Source organism: Ursus arctos, unplaced genomic scaffold (genome assembly GCF_023065955.2).
Source record: "Ursus arctos isolate Adak ecotype North America unplaced genomic scaffold, UrsArc2.0 scaffold_5, whole genome shotgun sequence".
NCBI lineage: Eukaryota > Metazoa > Chordata > Mammalia > Carnivora > Ursidae > Ursus > Ursus arctos.
In genome coordinates, this window is record NW_026623067.1 from 66,148,292 (window position 1) to 66,168,711 (window position 20,420).

General features: G+C 38.4%; 2 protein-coding genes across 3 annotated transcripts in view; both read left to right on the forward strand.

The window, feature by feature from the left end:
• XRCC4 (X-ray repair cross complementing 4) overlaps window positions 1-1,444 on the forward strand; it is a 270,818-nt gene extending 269,374 nt beyond the window's left edge. The window contains exon 9 of the mRNA XM_057307398.1: window positions 1,402-1,444. The gene's annotated coding sequence lies outside the window, so the exon portion shown is untranslated. The remainder of the gene's footprint in view (window positions 1-1,401) is intronic.
• Window positions 1-20,420, forward strand: part of VCAN (versican) — a 154,058-nt gene that overhangs the window by 17,589 nt on the left and 116,049 nt on the right. For both annotated transcript variants that reach the window (XM_044384055.3, XM_026498668.4), the window contains exon 2: window positions 1,402-1,451. In XM_044384055.3, the coding sequence (XP_044239990.2) occupies window positions 1,402-1,451 (50 nt within the window). The remainder of the gene's footprint in view (window positions 1-1,401; window positions 1,452-20,420) is intronic.

A 20,420-nucleotide genomic window follows, 5' to 3' on the forward strand; every position in this document is an offset into this window, starting at 1 on the left:
AAACAGGAAGCAAACCTGTGCCAAAATTAAACAGTCCCAAACACCAAAGGTTCAAGGTTGGTTTGAAACAGAAACCACAAATTTTGATTGGATCTAAACTTGGCAGTATAAGACTCACATGGATTGTTTCTAGTATTATATCAAGGAGATATATACACAGTCTAACAAAGGGAGACAGGAAAACCAGTTTAAACTAGCAGAACATTCAGGAAAGGATTAAAAACTCAGATCTGGTGTAGTAAACATTAATCTGGAGCCCCCGAGTCTCACGGTCTGTCACTAACACACCTGGAGTAAGAACAGAAGGATAAATGCTTTTGGAGAAATCAACTACCTTTTCTGAGGTGAATGAATGGCAGATAGTACTGTGCCAGGAACACATTCCTCAGAAAGTCCAAAACTAAGAAGTGAGAGTTCAAAGGATAGAGTTTAAACATGAAAAAATTGCTTTCAGAATTCCCATTTTCTTAATTTATATGATATGGTTAAGTGGGCCAACATCCCCTCACCTGGGTATCAGGAGTCTAGGAAAAGCAAAAAGATGTTTGTGAAGTGTTTTCAAGTCATTAAAGAGACAGTGGAAATATACGTTAAAATACTTTACTTTTAAAGTGCAGCTATGAAAGAAACTATTATGTAGTTGGAAACTGGTTTTTCATTGTCAGTGGATTTCACAGAATATCGCTATTGAATTTGCTAGCACTTTACTGAGTTTCTTGAAGGGCCTCACAGATTCAAAAACACAGACCATAAGATTTGTTAAACTTTTTTTTGTACTGTGAAACGCAATGAAGAAAAATATAAAACATAAACCCAATGAATGATTATAAAACAAAATATCATAGAACTATCATATATAGGTCCAGAAATAGAACAATGTCAGCAACCCACAAGCCCTCCCCAAGGCCCGTGCCATATCGAGTTGTTCATTAAAATAACCCCATAGTGTTTTTGAAGGATAAAAGCACTGTAAATCGTATCTTCAAAAATTAATATCCTGTGTAAATGGCATATTCCAGACACATTTGAACAGTCCTGGTGAATTCAAACCAACAGCAAGCCAAGATTTATGTTTGGTTTAAGTGAAACATTTCAAGACAGGAGTTAGAGATAATGAATACAGTCAGCATCCACCAGAAAACTCAGCTTTGTCCTAGTGGTGCCTCGCTTCGTGATTGTGACACTGTTCAGATCTGAGACTCACCTGTGGGCTTTTCTCAGTGGTCTGAAAAGCTAGTTCCTGGGAGGAGAAAACAGGCACATATTGTAAGATCTACAGGCACAATTTGTGTAGGAGTGGATTGCTGTCGGCCTGATTTGGCACTCATTTTTTAGGATAAAGGAAGAACTTGTCTTCCTCACACACAATTTACTCTGTGTTTTTGCTTCTGTCTTTCCCAGGACCCAAGGCTTCTTCTCAGTTGGAAACTGCTTCTGGCAGCATGTATGTGGTAAGTCTTGCAGAGCTAGACGTTCTTCGGAAACGGATTCCAAGACAGTTTCTTTTCAAAAGGAGCCATGTCCCGCCTATTTACGATACCCCCCTCCCCCTTTCACCAATCTTCGTGCGTATGTTTTGAGATGAGCACGGGTTTGTGAGATTTTGCATGCGGGTTTAAACTTTTGATGGGAATAATGCCACGGCCAGATGCAGTTGCCAGGTGAGTAAATCAGTCTCTCTCTGTGTCGCTTTATCGAGAGAAACAGAAAGAATGAATGGGGTTCTACTTGGGTGTGCTTGCCAGCATCTTCTGAGCTGCTCAGGTCTTGGAACGATTTCTTGTCCCAGCACAACGTGTATTAGAAGCTTCTTGACTAGGACAGAATCGACTTGCACGCCAGATTCTTGTGTCCTTACTCTGTTGTCTGATCAACTGCTGCTCAGCTCCCTTGTCCAGGTGTTTTCCTCACCACCTTGCCTGGCCCTCTGGCTCCCCGAGTGATTGCGTCCTGCCCGTGTTCTGGTCTCTACCACTTGCCCGGTCTTGTGATCTGTGAGGCAGTCTGACTCCAGTGCGGGTCCTGGAGCGAGGGGCTGCTGCACTGCCTACTGTTATCCTCTGACATGATGTGTCCTATTTCTAACCGAACCGCTGGCTTAGAATATCTAGCCTTTGCCTTTGTCAGAAGTCCCTAGCCAGCTTCTGAGCTCGCCTCCTCTCCCAAACACTCAGCCTCGCCTCACTGTTCTGAGGGCTTGCGCCTGCTTTGTCATGTGACACGTTCTGCTCTGGGCAACAGACAGACATCATCACCGGTCCCTGTTTAATGCACTCTGCATTGCTGTTGCCTATTCAATTATTTGTTTCTCCAATCATACTATAAGGGCTGATTCAAGACAGGTGATACTTCTGCATCCCCAGAACCTAGGACTGTGCCTAGAATTTAAGCACATTTATTGACAAAATCTTTTAACCTGGACCAGGATGACTAAAGTGTTATAGAATCTACTTCTAGCTCCCTCACTGTCTAATACTAAAATCTTAGGCAAGTGATTTGATATTTTTGGTTCTCAGTGTCTTCATTTGCAAAACAAGGATGATCGGATGATCATTGGAATGGTTTCTAAGATTGCTTTCAGCTTCAAAGTTCTTCAACTCTGCTTAATGCTCAGAACCTTGATTAGGAGATCTTCCAAAATGACTCACTTTTCACCCTAAAAGGGATATCTGGATTATTCAAAAGCGATTTTCAGAGAAAAGCAATTTTTAACCCAAGTGATCCATGTTTTCCTTTCTCATGCCCATTACAATGCTTAGCAGATTGGGCCTTCAATTGTAGGATGAATGTAAGAGATGAATCGCCACCTAGTGGACACGTCCCTAGGCAGTGGCCTCCTCTCCAGAACAAGAGGGAGCTTTGGGTCCAACCCATAGTTTCTCCTTCCTCCCCCTGACACACATCTCAAACTTGTCATTGCTTCCGCCTCTAAAAAAAATCACAGAAATATTCATTTTGGCAAGAGAAGACATATTTATTTTGACCACGTTTGATTTCTTTTTACCTATTTGTGTTTCACATTCACAGTGTGATAGGCATTTTAAGGAAAAAAAAGATATGGTCCAGCAAACTTAGACTGGGTCTTTTTAGTCTCTTATCAATCTGGTTTGAAAACAATCCTTGAGCATTCAGACGCCTCGGCTAGACAGACAGAAAAGGGATAGTAGAGGTCACATGTCTCCCAAGCAGAACTGTCTAGAGAGCCCAGCCTTTCATCCAGTTCCTCACCAAATGTTCAGAGTTTTACAGTTTTCCTTATTTAAAGGAAAACCATTTAGAGGCTAATCTAAGGCTTTGGATTAGTAGTTACTTCAGTGTGAAGTGGAATCTTCGCCTGGATAATGTTTTCATTGAGCTTAAGGAAACCTAAGTGACCTCTACTTAAAATGAACAAAAGGATATCATTATACTAGGTTTTCTTTCTCCACCTTAGAAAAAGTGTCCATAAGGTCTATCAGTGGAGGTTCAGAGAGGCTTAGGAGAAGGTGTTCTTGGTAATTCATGAACTACCAGGAGGATTGCTACAAGTTTTTAGCCCAGCTTCTGATGCCTCTACGATACTCGATTATTTTAGCGCAAGAGCTCATTCATTTAATCAGCACTAATGATTCCTTCCAGCAACCCCAGATGGGCCAGCTATTCATGCTGTAATTGCAGCACTGAGGCTCTGTATTCCTCCAGCCTTCTCTACAAGCATTTATTTTTCCTTGTTCATTAGTATTTCTCTGCTACTAAGTGCCTCTAGCCAGCTCATGGCATTCTGATATTTTAATTTCTGTTTCCTACTCCACCAACCCAGTGCAAAATTTCTTCACTTCTCTACAGACTTTTGTTTAATTTCTCTTTCTCTGACATCTCTTACTATGTCTCAAAAAACTTTTGAAATGCTCTGGACCTAAAAATAACTCTTCTGTTGATCCTAATATCTATTCACACAAGTTCTCTCTGACCCTCCCTCCTGCCTTCTTTCTTCCCTTCCTTCCAAGAAAGTCATTCAGAACAGTTCCAACTAAGGTATTCATACACCCTCCCTGAGTTCTATCGACGTATCTCCCAGTGGCAATTCTGTAGAGCCTCAGTCCTGACTAAATCACTCAACGGATTCTGTCAAGATTTCTAAGCCATATTCTTGTATCGCTGCTCTCGAACAGACTTTATAGGCTTACTCTTCTTACCTGTACCTTCCTGAAGCCGGTTTTACATCAATCCAAAGAGCCAAAGAGGAAGGACTCATTGAGGGGGAGAAAATGAAGAAATTATATGCCTTGAGCTAACCTTGGTCATGCTTCCCCCCACCCCTGAAGGAAAATACACTGTCAGACAAAAGCTGCCCTTGTTCCTCCCATACATTCATACCCTTAGCAAAATCTCTACAGAGACTGCAGACAAAGTAGTTTGAGATGAGTGGGCTCATCAGTAAGCATCAATAAGTATCTATCAATGTACACGGACTGTCTTCAGTGTTGAGTAGAAAACAAATAAATATAAGGCACAGTTCTTGGATTCTCGGAGCTTACATTGTTTGGCAAAACTTTCATTTAAATATTTACAGAAAACAGATAAGCAGGCATGCCATAAATCACATCTAATTTTTGTATAGAAATAATGGCAGAATTAAAGCTTGTGTTGTTGACTGAGGACTTGATACTAAACCCTTTATAGAATTAATCATGAGCATCCCTTTGAATTAAGTATAAATAGTACTTCTGTATGGTATAAATGTTTCTGAAAGGTGTATCAAGAGCTCAAACAGTGAAACAGTCTAGTCAGTCAATGTGGTGGACTAACGACAACAACAAAAATATGTCGGTATCTTAACCCTTGGAACCTGTGAATGTGACCTTATTTAGAAAAAAGGGTCTTTGCACCTGTAATTAAGTTAAGGATTTTAAATTGAGATTATCCTGGTTTACCCTGATAATCCTATGACAAGTATCCTTATAAGAGAAGAGGAGACACAGACACGGAGGGAAAGGTCATATGAATACAGAAGCAGGTATTTTAACTTTGCAGCCACAAACCAAGGGACCCCCTCAAACCACAAGAAATTGGGAAAGGCAAGGCATGTTCTCCCCTAAGGCTTTCAGAGGGAAAGTGGCCCTGCCAACACCTTGACTTCTAGGGTTAGGCTTCTGATCTATAACTGTGAGAAAATAAATTTCTGTTGTTTTAAACCACTACGTTTTACTAATTTGTTATGGCAGCCACGGGATACTAATACACATGGTAATAAATCACATAAAACCTCTTTTTGATGGTCTCTTTTTACTTACCATAATTTCCTGCCTTTCCTTTACTGAAATGAATCAGAAATTAAAGGCATAGCCGTATAGGATTAATGAAATTCAGTAGAGTTTCTACGGGGAATGGGATAGCAGCTTTAAAGAGATGTCTGGGGATGAAAATAAGATTTAGAGAAGCTTATCCATGTGTATCTGCTTTCCGCTCACCTTTTCATGTATTCAGAGTTCTGGGTAACACATAAAGGAATTAAGGAATAAGCTTTGGTTCATCTGTTATCTACAAACCAAAGCCTGTCTGGCTTCTTGAGGCAAACCCAATTAAAAACTTGTATGTTTTTCTATGTAACGCAGTTGAAGAAACAAAATCATAAATCTTTAGAATATCCAAACCAACCCTCGCTGCATCTTGATCTGTTACAGTGTTATTTCATCCTTTGGGAATCCTTAAAGCTCTGCTTGGATTTTATAACCAAATCATTGCTGGAATTTGATCCTGAATATGCATAATTAAGAGTGTTTGTATCTTAGACATAAGACTGACTCTTTCGCAGATAGTAATTGTTTGTAACTGTTAGTCATCTTAGAGGAAAACTAAGATATAACTTTGAATTAATGAGATTGATTCCTAAACAATGCCAGGTACGTAGCAGGCACTCCATAAATATTTGTTCGATGAATGAATGTATTCAGCTAAAAAAGAGTTCAACTTCAGGTAGCCCTCTGATTATTAATAGTTAAAAAAAAACCCATTCAAGATGGCGATATCTATAGGAAGCCAGAGACAGCCATAAAATGAGGCCCATCAGATTTCTTAATGCAGGAGAAATAGCTGCAAATCCTTCGAGAGGCTGCAAGAGCGATGCTACCTGGAGTTGCATAAGAGAAAGCGTTGGGACTGGGGCACACGGGAGGGGACACACTCTGTCTTAAGGGAGCAGCCACTACTCAGCTGGAGCAAATTGTCACCATGCAGAAATTTGAGCTTAATTTGCCATTCATCTCATATTTTCAAGAGAAGCCAGAAATATAGATGAGAACACTTGCCATTTTAAAAGTTGGCAATGAATTCACTCTTTTCAAAAACGCTCTGCGGTGGCCAAACAAAACACATCTGCTAGCCAGATAGGCCTAGAGTCCTCCAGTCTGGGTCTCTACTTCTTAGTATCTTTTCCTTTCTTTACTTCCCTTGGACTTCTCTCTATTTCCTTTTTCTTTCTCTCTTTCTTTCTTTCTTTCTTTCTTTCTTTCTTTCTTTCTTTCTTACTTTTTCTCTCCTTTCAGCCTCTTGAATCACTAACTGTCTAGAAACTAGTGTCTGGGATAAAAGTTGTGCAGGGTAGAATGACTGGAGAACTGGATGTGTTCTGAATGTCAGAACAAGGCTTAGTTTGATCAAGTCAGAAAACAGACCGGGCAATAAGTTAATGGGCTTTGGATGTCATAAATGCTGGGTTTAGTCTATAATTTAACAAATATCTAATCATTGAAACATTACTTCTTTGGTTCTTACTTGCACCATCCACAAAATGGGAATAATTGCACCAATATCCGCTGCACCATTATTGTGAAATCAAATGAGATAATAGTTTTAAATGAACCTTATAGATATAAAGGGCCATACAGTTATTAACCGTACAATAATTATTAAAAACAAGAGGCTTATTGGTGTGCTGCCTGCTTGTTATCATATGATAGTTATAATTTACAGAGCACCAGAAACGTGCATAGCCAGAAGTCAAATAGTCATAAATCAAACATGCTGTAGTGAGTTCTGTAAGATAATGTACAAATTATATGGTAAAGACTAAAAGTGCTATAACATTTCAGAGAAGATTGATGACATCTAGAGTGAAAGAGTCATAGGAGTAGTGAGACTTACACGAGACTTTAAAGGCTGCAAAAGATAGTTATAGTGTTACTGGTTTGTTTCAGGCATCAAAACCGATTTTATTTTGGAATTACGTTTTTATGTACGTGGCCTCTGGGAAGCACCAAACAGATTTAGTTGTTGGTTTCCCAAACTTCATTCATTCATTCATTCATTCATTCATTCGTTTACCTGATGCTGATTGACATCTCTCTGTGCTGGGTACTTTGATAGGTGCCAGAGATACGCTGTCTTTGCCCTCAGGGAGCTCACCATCAAGATGTTAAGCTCGGGAAATGCTAGGTTAGTTGAGATAAACCTTCTTGGGTGGGGCTATTGTATGTAGGTGTTGCGTGTATATATGTGCATTTAGCGGATGGATTTTCAGATCTTTTAATGTCCTTGAGTCTGGAGATGCAGAAAGAATAGTGTACAGAGAGTTCCTTTTACAGATTAGCAATTGGGACCTGTTGTTTAAATTTAGAGATGCTGCACTTGGAAAGTTGTCTAGAGGTGGAAGAAAAAATAGTATGCATACCATTTGAAAGGTAAATATTGACTATTTAACAAAAATCTCTCTTATGTTTTCTGACTTCTCAGATACCATGTAAAATAACTGTAGCCCATTTGTGCATTACAGAGCTATTTGAGGGTAACCATAGGCTCATCTAATCTCACTGGTTAATAGGACTTGTATATATATATATGTGTGATTAACTGTGATTAACAAAATACAGAACCATTTAAAGTTGTTCGTTCATATTGTTATTACATACTTTATCAGTGTCTACCATTTATATAATGTCTGTCGTGGAGTTGTGTTCATTTTTTTTTTAATTTTAGAATTAAGAATGAAAATTTAGAATTAAGAATTTTAGAATTAAGAATGTCATATTCTCTGACATACATTACCAAGTCTTAAAGAAACATTACAATACCCACATACAGTTAAATTTTGTATATAACTATGTTGCTCTGTTGTTTTCTCATTAAACTGGAACCTCAATTTAGGAGTTTCAAAGTTAAGAAAACAATTCGATTTATAGTAACATTAAAAAGAATAAAATACTTAGAAATTAATTTAGCCATGGAGGTGTAGAACTTGTATGATGAAAATTACAAAACATTACTGAAATAAATTAAAGAAGACATAGAAGACTTAATATTGTTACGATGGTCATGCTACCCAAAGTGACCTATAGATTTAATGCAATTTCTCTCAAAATCTCAATGACATTTTTTGCAGAAATAGAAAAATCTCAAGGGACCTAGAATAGCCAAAAAATCCTGAAAGAGAAGAACAAATTTGAGGACTCATACTTCCTGATTTCAAAGCTTGCCACAAAGATACAGGAATCAAAACAGAGTGGTACTGACATAAAGACAGACATTTCACTCTGTGAGGTACATGGAATAGTCAAAACCATAGAGACAGAAGGTAAAGTGGTGGTTGCCAGGGGCTGGGGGGACATGAGGGGCATGAGAAGTTAGTGTTTAATGGGCATTGAATTTCAATTTTGCAACATGAAAACATCTCTAGAGATGGGTGTTGCTGACGGTTGCACAACAGTCTCAAGTATACTAAATATCACTGAACTCGGCACTTAAAAATGGTTATTCAGAACAGTATGCTTTCTGTTATGTGATTTTGCCACAATCCAAAAGTTGGGGGGAAAAATTTTTCCAGTAATTATGGTAGAACATTGACTTTGTCATTTTTAAAGACTTCAGCCTACACCACTTAAGCTTCCTGTTCTTTCTCACCCTTTACTCTTGTTTTTTGTTTTGCCTCACTTCAGGGCCTCTGGCACCAAAAAAGTTAGTGTTTGAAGCTCTTGAAAAGTGGGTGCATTTATTTGTGGGCTTTTTATATGTAGTGAGGGTATTTCACTTCCGCAGTCCCATCCCCAGTCTGTGCCTGCGTTGGAGGGCTTTATTACAAATGAACACCTCGTAGTTAGGACCTCCTCTTTGCCTCAGGACACTCACCATCTGTGAGAGGCTCCCCCCCAGATTGCTCAACCTCCTGGGAACACTTCCCTTCTCCTGAAGGTTTGTCACTTTCCACCCCTCCCACCTCATGTGTGCATGTCAGCTGTTTCACCTAAGAGTCTAGAATAGTTTTCTCATCTAAATTGGCTTTCATCTGAAACAAAGCAAAGATGGAAGGACGACAGGAGGGGACCAGATCCGAAACTGTGTACTAATTAGGACACTCACATCCAGAAGCCCATGACCTCTCCTCTCTGTGACTTCCCATAAAATTTTAGCCAGTGGCTCAGATCACAATGTCTCAGGGGCTGTCCTTCCTCTTGGGATGTTGGAGGGCTGCATTTAGCTCACACTCACTCCCCAAAGCCAGAAAATATTCTTTTAACAGATGAAGCACTCTGTTGACACCAGAAAAGATGCAAAGCGTAACGTGGTATGTGTTCGTCAGCTCCCAGAGCACCTAAGGCAAGGGGGTTCTTTACAAACCCTGTTTAGTGAGAGTTGCTTGATAAACCACAGGAGAGGTAAAATAGGATAAGTGAAAATTCATTAGAAGTATCTCTTGCAGCTCAGATGATGTGTAATTGTGTTTCTGAGCTACCCAAACCAAACCAACAACCTCCTTCATTTATTAAGTTCTTAGAACTGATCGGGTGCAGAGCTGAGCAGCTCCACACTGCACTGTCTTCTCTGATCCAAATGTGTGAATAGTATAAAATCAACTAACTGGCCAGTTATATCCCTTTTGCTTTCTCTTCTTCCCAGATAAATAGGTGAGAAATTACATTTTCTTATGTTCAACCTACTTTATAATGAAGATCCAACATCCAAATATAACACGATATAAATAAAAAGACTAATTATTTGACATCCATTGTAAACTGGAAGATTAGAAAGCATGAGGTAATGGCTTCAGTTTCATTTAGTGATCACATCTTTCATAGTTTACTTGGTAAATCGGACTGTTCACATCATAAGAATGAAGGCATGCAAGAGTTACACTTGTGACCAAGGTAAAATAAAAGGGCCTAGATCTATCCTCTTCCCAGAAATAGCTGGAAAATTGGACAAAAGGTATTAAACAGTGGCTTTCAAGTAACTGGAAGTCAGGCAAGAAAATACAAGAGATTTTCACAGTAAATGAACAAGGTGAGCTCCACCATTGTCCCACTTTACTTCCAAGAGAGTTTCCAGGCCACTGTGCCATGTGTCCAAGCCATGGAGGAACTGAAACTCTCAGGCACTGCTGGTGGTCAGATACAGGGCTCAGTGACTTTGGACAACAAGTTAGCAGTTTCTTTAGAAAGTTAAACAGATACATACCGTGAGATCCAACCATGCCACTCCTAGTTTTTTACTCAATAGAATGAAAGCATATGTCCTTAGATTTGTGTGTGACTCTTCATAGTATCTTTATTTACAATGGCTAAAAAACTGGAAACGTCCGTCAATTGATAAAGGAATAAACACATTGGTGAAATGCATACAATAGTATACTACCCAACAGTAAAGAGGAATCATCTGTTGATACTTACAAGAGCATGGGTAAATCTCAAAGAAAGAAGCCAGACTAAATAGAATACATACTTATTCCACTGATATAAAATTCTAGAAAACATATATTAATCTATAGTGACAGAAAGAATATCAGCGGCTGGCTAGGAGTGAGGGCAGAGGTGGAGGAAGGGCAGGATTACATAGTGACACGATGGATATTTTGGAGATGATAAATATGTTCATTGCTTTACTGTGATGATGGTGTCACAGGTGTGTACATATGTCAAAAGTTGTCAAAAATATTGCACACTTTTAATATCTGAAGTTTATTGTATGCCATTGAAAAGTACATTTTGAATGTTTAAAATTGTGGTAAAAGATACATAACAGAAAATTTACCATTTTGATCATTTTTAACTGTACAGTTCAGTGACATTAAGTACATTCATGTTGTCTGGTGCAACTATCACCAGAACTTTTTTCATCTTGCAACCCCGGACACATTGTTTGTCACTCATATCTCATTAAAGCTGTTAGAGGAGGGGGAGGGGAAGTAGAGCAGAAGGAGAAGCCACCACAAAGTGAGGGGTTTTTTTCAGCTTTTTAAAAAGAAAGTAGGTTATGAGATGCTAGCCTGATAATTTGTCATTGATAAAAGCTGATGCATGACGCCAAGCCTGGGACATTACATCCTTCAATCCTCACAAGAACCCTATGAGCTGTAAGTAGCGTTACAATCCCTGTTTTACACATGAGTAGACCAAGGACTCTTTTTTTTTTTTTTTTTTTTTTTGCTGAGAGAGTAGAATGAAGTTACTTTTCCAAGTTTATTTGACTAGTAAAATGGTGAAGCCACGCTTCAAGCACCGGCAGTCTCTTACTATTTCAACTCTCATATGTCCATGAATAATTCTTCAATGATGACCAAACAGGTGCACTAGTGATTTTACTTCATTTGGAGAATTGAGGAGGAAACAAAAGTTTCCTGAAATATCTGAAATCTAAAATTCCTGAAAAATCTGCAATAGAAACTAGATGTGTTCTTTCTCATCATTCATTTTTCACCTAATAATTTTTTAGGTTACCTACGTGTTATGCACTGTTCCAGAAATTTGGGATACCAGTACAAACAAAACAAAACAAAACATGGCCGTTGCTTCTGAAGTCTCATGTAATCCCTGAATTGTAACAATAGTGGGATACATGTAATAATGAAAGGGCTTGCAATTTACAGTAGCTATTCTGAGAGGCAGCAGGAGCAGGGGTTGGGGTATAAGCAGGAGAGTCACTTCAGAAAAGCTTCTACTACTATACATTTAATCCAGGTCTTGAATTTTTAGTCCGTTTTTTCTAGATAAACAAAGGTGGGAGACAGGGAAAGAAGTTTATAAGTCATTGAAATGATATATCTGAAGGCAAGAGGATGTTATAAAAGAGTAGTTACTTTCAAAGGTAAAAGCCAAGAGAAATTAACTCTTTAAATTGATTTGTTATAAGGAAAATCATCAGTATTTGAGTTGGAAATTTCTAGAATGTGCAAAGTGTTCATTAGGAGTTCATTAGGCTATTGTAATTTCCAGAAATAATTAAAACTGAAACACGTTGTGCTTTGTGGCCAAGAGGTAACAAAAATAGATGAACTTGAGGAGGTTTGCTGTGATATACACGTCAGGTCACAACGTGTGACCTAGGATTGCTAAGTACATGGTATCTCTAAGTGGTATATCAGTAAGATGAAAATACTTTGAGTCTGGACTAAACTTTTCCTGGTAAGCTAAACTTTACATGGCAACAAGACCGCCTGAAAGCCATTTTAATAAATGAACGGATGTTTATTAAACATTCCTTAACAAACTTTACACTTTCATGCAAATGTCGTTAAAACTCTTTTCCTGAATCCTGATTTCTCTTTATTTAAGAAAATGGAGCACTGAAATGCTAAAACATTTAATGCTCATTTTCCCCTTACAGAGTCCTATTCTTATGAAATCACTGTCTTACTTTTGTTAGAAAATTTTAAGTCTATAATTTTTAGTGCCATTTAAATGAGATTTCTTATTTTCTTAAATGATTCCTGTTTTTATTTTTAAATTATTGACCCAATTTGTAAACATTACATTAACTTTGGAGAGATCACCAAAGACAGTTTTTTTTTTTTTTAAGGCCAGAATTTCCTGAAGATTTTGAGGTTTTAGTTCGTGTTTATTATGACTACCTCAGAGACTGATAAGAGTCTGAGAGCATGGGTAGCGTATTACGAAAAGTCCTACTGAGCTTATTTCAAGAACATTTCTATCTGTGAGGGCTGATATCCAAGGCTGATGCTATCATGTTGTTACTTTGAAGCATGGTAGAAAAAAAAAAAAAAAGGTAAAAGGAAGCATTTAATTGAATAAAAGCAATGGAACAAAACACCAATTTTTCTGTGTTCTTGCGTAAAACGGAAAGAGGTTGAAGACAAATTATCAAAATAAAAATAATTATGTCCCCAGAACTGAGTTTATCAGAATGTCCGGGATGGTAAGGATTTACAGGGCGCTTAACTCCGTCTGAGGCCATTCAAATGTGATAACTAGTTTTACCACACACTTCCCCCTCCCCCGTGTATGTATGTATGTATGTATGTATGTATGTATGTATGTATTTATTTATTTATTTATTTATTTTTAAAGAGGGTGGGAGCAGGGCAGTCCTTGTTCTGTTCAGCTTCAGTTTAGTAAAGAAGAAGAAAATAGTAATAATAAGTGGGCCCCTATCTAAACAGTAGCAACTCCCTGGTCAAGTTACAATATTCTTTGGAAATTCAGTTGCAGCCTAACACGGGAATATGACTATATAGAGACCTAGACTGCATGCGGTACATGGAAGTAGCTGTGCGATCAGACATATTTTGGCTGCTTGAGGTAGTAGTGTCCTTCCCTATGAACTTCACATTTCTCTTCTGTAGAACTAGAATAATAATACCTACTTTTCAAGATTATCGTGAAGATATGCTTGGCCTACATTAGGTGCTCAACGATTGGTGGCTATTATAATTATTATTTTTACTATTGTCATTATTTTTATTATTATCATAATAGTATTTGGAGAATGAATAAGAAAAATTTAGAGTTCATCTGAGATTATAGTATCTTTTGGACAAACACTACCCTGGAAACAAAATATTTTGGTTTCCGTAACAGGGAGATAGTATGATGATTAGATTTGTCACCAAAATAGAAGTTAGAATTAATGCCAGCCATGTGCATTTACTTTAACCAAGGACAACATTCTTTTTATTTTTTTTTATTTTATTTTTTTTAGACAACATTCTTTTTAAAACCTAATGGTGATTGTCCCATTCAATTTAAAAACTACTATTGGCGGGGTGCCTGGGTGGCTCAGTCAGTGAAACGTCAGACTCTTGGTTTTTGCTCAGGTCATGATCTTGGGGTTGTAAGATCGAGCCTCATGTACTCTGAGATTCTCTCTCTCCCTCTGCCTCTGCCCCTCCCCCTCTTACGCTCTCCCTCTCTCCCTTTCTAAAATAAATAAATAAAATCTTTAAAATTTTTCTTAAATAAAAAAATGAAATAAAAACGATTATTGGCTGCAAACTTTTTGAATGTAACTTTACCCAGCATTTTAGGTTAAAATTGTTCTAAAATTATTATTTCAAGGTGGCTAACAGTACTGTCCCATGCCAGCCACCAGCAGCCAGGTGAGCCCAGCATTGCCAGGGGCCTTCACCTCAGGCCACATGTCCTCCTGCTTTCTTTCTAGCTCCCAGGGAGAACTGGAGACCATCTCTTAGACTTGCAAACACAAAGCTGATTTTCAAGCAATACCAGAGTAGTTAAAAGCACTCATTACAACTTGGGACGCAGTAGATACAATAACGTTTTGTTTATAGTAATATAGCACTAGGTACGGGTAGGAAAACTTCTGCTTCAGTAAAGATTGCTTGCTTTTAAGACTGTTCCGTTTCCTACGGAACATACTTGCACAAAAGGGGGAAAGAAGTGACTTTTCAATAAAGCGGAAAACTTTTGTGAATATTAAACTATAAATCCCAGGGTGTTTGTAGAAAAGTATCTCTTAGGTGTGTGGAGGCAAAATTCAATTTTGCAATTGCTAGTGTTAGGCGTGTGTGTTTTAGAACAACTGGCAGATAATTGTAGAACATTTTTACAAGTCATGTAAATATAAAATGTTGACACTTTTTCTGAAAGCTACAGAGCTGATATGATATATCCTACTGATAAAATGATACTTTATGGTTGTTTTCTTATTACAAATTATTTCAGTCATCACTTACTATATCTCCGAATTAAAGTGCAATTTTAAGTGCAGAACCCTTCAAATAAATGAATCCCCAAATATCAAATGTTTTAAATAAACTAAATTTGAATCCTATATCTAATCTTTCATTAAAAAACTCTCTAGTCATTTATGTCGAAACTGGACCTCCCAAATGGAGTTACTATGTACCTATTTCCATCCTTAAACCACACATTTGGTTCACAAATCAAGTAATTATGTGTACAAAGGGATCTTGGGAAGTGCAATCACTTCACTGGCACATGTAAGTAAAATATGGATGCTCAATTTCCATCTTAATGCATGCAAATGATAGACCCACACATACAGGCATTATAACTGGCCCTGTGCACAGCCTGTCACTTTGGCTATTGAATTTAAAGAGATATCCTGTTCCTCCGAACATGTTGAACAGCATTCAGCAGGAGAATCATCTCCAATTCTATTTTTGTTTAAATTTCTTACTTTCATTTATAAGTAAATAAATATTGAATTCTGATACTCAACATATTTTTATCTTTTGCCTAAGAAGGTTGATATAGTACTATATTTCATTTTATAGTGAAACTGGCATATTATCCTTTTAGGTTCTATAATCCTTGTAGGGCTTTGGATCTAGAATTTACTAAAGGTAGGGCTTAGCCTCCTTGAGACTTTCTGTCCTCATCTGAGACATGGGACTGTATTCATGGCTGCCATGTACAGACAGAGGCTGTACACCGTGCAGTGGGAAAGATGCTTGCACAACTGTACACGGTAGCTCACCTCTATCAGTTACAATATAGGTTTAATCTTCCTAACAGAGGCTCAAAATTAGAGTGACTTGACAAGCTGTAAGTTTATTTCTCTCTCTGGAACTATCTGATTAATGTCATGTAAGCACATCAACACTGGTATGGCAAATTCACAGTGCCAGGGACCCAGGCTCCTTCTCTCTTGCCCTTCTGCCATCCCTGGGCTGTTGTCTTTATACACATAATCCAAGAAAGTGAACTGGGACATCAGTAATTTAGGCAGCAGGATGAAGGAAGAAGGGAAGAGGGACCGTATTGCCATCCTTGAATGACATATCCTAGAAGTTGTTCATGTCATTCCCTCTCCTGTCCTATTAATTCAGAATTCAGTCATGTGGTCCTTCCTGGCTGCAAGAGAATCTGGGAAATGTTGCCATTTTCCTGATAGTGTTGACGCAAGTGTGCTATGAAAGAAGTGTGACCTGTTGAGCAGACAATTAGTTGGAAGGACTATATTGAATATATTTCCTTATTTTTCTGTATTCTTGATGCTCTGGCATTCGGAGCCTTGATCATGGAGAGACTGCCCCTCCAAGAGCTAGCTAATTCCTAAAGATGGTAAGCAGTTCTCCTGGGAATGTGCCTTCCATATACAAACCAACCATTCCAGAGCCCACACCCAACCAACCCCTTTATCAAACACACACCAAGCCAACATCCACCCTAGATCTCCTCAGGGCCAGGAACTATACAAGTAGGGACCAGCTCTAGCCCAGAGCCTGCCAAAACTATTCAAACTATCCAATCCTAAAGTTACTCAGTGTACCTACCCTGTCTCACCTATTTCTTTCCACATACAAAATAAAATAAAATAAATAATAAAATAAAATAAAATAAAATAAAATAAAATAAAATAAAAGACTAATAATAAAGGCTCTGGGCCATGCTCTGCTTTCACCCCTCTTCTGACTCCTGACCATCCTTGGTCCTTTTCCATGTGACCCTGTGTGGCATGCAATGCATCTATTTCTAGAGATCTAGGAGTGCAGACTTCTTCCTTCATGACAATCATTTCCATGTTTGATGGTTTACCATATCTAATAAAAACAAATTCTGGGTACATTTTCAACTTAGGGAACAATTAGATGTCTCTGCCAGAAGACCTATTATTATCTTCCACATACACTACGTGGGGATTGTTCAAGGATTGAGTGACTAGTGAATACTAACTTTGTAACTACTAACATTCTGTGCAAATACAAAGGTGGACACGCAATCCAAGAGTAAAAAAAATCTTTAATAGGAAAATTTTAAATTTTTAACATTGTGTCCTGCAGTTGAAATTAACAATGTTCACCTCAAACTTTTATTCTGATTTAGTAAACACTTTATGTAAAAGGAATGGCCAGGGTTGGAAGTGTGAAAGATGAAATCCTCCCAGTGGTTGACGGTGAAGGGGAAAGTAGAAACTGGATCCTCCAAGTTTTAGAAACTTTCCAAAGAGTCTTCTTGTCTTTATTTTGGTTATTGGTAACGATGATGGGAATTTTTACCATGAATTACTGAAATTTTACTTGGTTTTCCTTTTTTTTTACTACCTTTAACTTTTATCATTGAGCACATGAGTGAGAAAAATGGAAAGATAGACTTTTCCAATTTGTTGCCTTAACTGTTACAAGGAAAAAAGGGTTTTTTTTTGTTTGTTTGTTTGTTTGTTTTATCCAAGCTATTTGTCAACTGTTGGACTTCAAATGCCACACTTATTACAAGGAAAAATCTCTCAGCAAAAGCTATAACAAAAAATACAGTACAATTAATTCGCATGGCAAATGGTTGTGTGGTTGACAAATTTAGGGCATAAAAGAATGACTCAGTGTACTTGTTTATATAACACATTCCTGGGTTTCACTCACAGAAATTCTAATTTAATAAATCTGGAGAAGGGCTCAGGCACCTGCATTTTTACGAGCATCACAAGTAAGATTTTTAAAGATACATTTACATTTATTTGGTAACACCTTTGAGATATAATTTGCATACCATACAATTCACATTTAAAGCATCCAATTAAATGGCTTTTATTATATTTACAGAGTTATGCATCTACCAGCACTACATAATCCAGAGCATTTTCATTACCACAAAAAGAAACACCACACCCATTAACAGTCAACCCCATTTCCCCATACTGCTCAGCCCTAGGCAGCCCTATTAATCTCCCTTCTGTCTCTGTAGATTTGCCTATTCTGGACATTTCATATAAGTGGAATCAAACAATATGTGGTCTTCTGTGTCTGGCTTTTTTTCCCCTTAGCATAATGTTTTCAAGGTCCATCGATGTTGCAGCAGGTCTCAGTATTTCACTCTTTTTTATTGCTGAATGATATTCCCTTGTATGGATATACTATATTTTATTTATTCATTCATCAGTTTATAGCATATAGGTTGTTCCCACTCTTGGAACAATGCTAGTATGAACATTTGTAAGCAGATTTTAATATTGACGTATGTTTTTGTTTCTCTCAGATATATACCTAGGAGTGGAATTGCTAGGGCGAATGAGTAACCTTCGGAGAAACTAGCAGACCACTTTCCAAAGTGGCAGTACCATCTTATACTCCCACCAACAGTGTACAGGGTTCTTCTCCATTCTGCATATTCTCAACAACACTGGTTATTATCTGACATTTTGATTCTAGCCACCTGAATGGCTGTGAAGTAGAATCTCATCGCGGTTTTGAATTGTGTTTTCCAGATGGCTAATGATATTGAGCATCTGTCCTGTGTTTACTGGTTATTGGTATATCTTCTTTGGAGAAAGGTCCATTTGTACACTTTGATCATTTTTAAAAATTAGGTTGTCTTTTTATTAATGAGTTGTAAAAGTTCTTCATTTCTTCTAGATAAAAGTTCCATCTCAGATCTATGACTTGCAAAAATTGGGTCCTATTTTGAGCGTTGTCTTTTCACTTTCTTGATGGTGTGCTTTGACACTGTGAAAGTTTTTAATTGTGATGAAAGTTTTTAATTGTGATGAAGTCCCGTTTTTAATTTTTTTTTCTATTTCTTGTGACTTGGTGTCAGAATTATAAAATACAAATTATTTTCTATGGTGGCACAAGATATACATTGAAAAATACTGATCTTGTTGCAGATGGTCCTTGACTTGAACCAGGTCATTCATTTGGAGCCTGCTCTTGTGGATTTATTGAGAGCAGTCCTCTGGAGGAAGATTAGCCGAAGCCATGCCCCAGTAACAAGACACCACCTTCCATTTACTCATTCAGCTAGTGGCTATCCAAGTTTGCAGGCACTGTGAAAATTAGAAGGTGGTGCCAGCTGTGGGAAGTCTCGGTAAAAGTCTCGGTAGATTGTGTCAGAGGTGGAAGAAAATTTGCCCCTTGCTCCTGTTGATTATACACCTTTGCTGGGTCAGTGGCCCGGCTAGCAGAGCTTGGATGCTGTTCAGCCCCTGCTCATTTGCTTGGCTGGACACCTGTATAGTGCAAAGATGGTGGTGGCCCTGGCCTTGGCCAATTTATTAGGTGCTTTATTTTCTTATCTCATCAAATCTTGTTAACTCTGTTGTATAGGTATTTTTATTACTGTTTTGCCAGTGAAGAAACTCAGGCAGTTCGGTTGGCTTGCTCAAATTCATGAAACTAGTAAGTAGTTGAACTGAGATTTGTACCCCCCATCCTGTGACTTCAGTTCTAAAAGGCTTTCCACTCTGCCACTGTTTTGTATTCTGTTTGTCTCTCAGGTTTTAAGACTTTAAAGCTTATTCAGTTCCTCCATCTGAAAGCAAGTGAACTGCCCGGTATGTCGGGAACCTATTTACCTTGCTCGAGTTGGTACTCAGATGACTACTTCCTTCCCGTTGCTTCCCTATAAACCCCTGGCCTTCTAACTTAGGACTTTCAGAGGCTTGGCAGTGTTTCTCTTCCCTTACTGCTGAACCATAGCCAGATCTCTTCTCCCTTCGTGGAGTTACCAAAATGCTATGAATCAGAGGAAATCCTGGAATTGGGTATGGAATTGCCTTATCACTGGAATGCCTGGAGATTTTTTAATCAAATGAGACATGAAGGTCTAGGATATGAAGCGCCTGCACACGTGCAGTTACAGGAGGGCACGGATAGAAAGCCAAGGGGCCGTGGCAGAGAAGACTGGAAGAGAGGCTTCTGTAATTTCTTTCTTGCTGGACGAATCTGTTTTCACCAGCAAGACACATGTTGCTGCATATCTAGACAACACGACGACCTGCTTTTCTCCTCACCAATATGTCTCGCGCTGCCTTCCACCAAGCTGTACGCCACTATTTTTTTGTGGAGAGTACAGTCCATTTTCTCTCTTCTCCTCAAGGGAGAGGTGAAGGGGAGACTCCAAGAGAAGACTTCACAGAAATTGAGGATGTTTCTAAGAAGTGGAGGTCAGCATATGTACTCAGAAAGAGACTCTGTTGATCGTCCTTATGCCTACCCTACAGGAGCCAAGGTATTTGGTGAGAAATAATTGGAAGGAGAGAGGGCACAGGGGGCCTGCACTCCCACTATTTGGTCTGGCAAAGAGCAGGATTTGGCTTTTTTTTAATGAGCTAAGTTAGAACAGGAAGTTCTAATGCCTTGCTGGTGTCCCAAGCATAGCCTGTCAGAGTTGGGGAACAGCAAGAGGGCAAATGGGGCAGATCAACTGAGATTGATTTGAGGAGGATGAGAGGAGAAGCACAATCGCACCTCCTAGGGCAGGAGACTGCACAGGCAGGATGCCCTTTAAAGACTCCTGGAA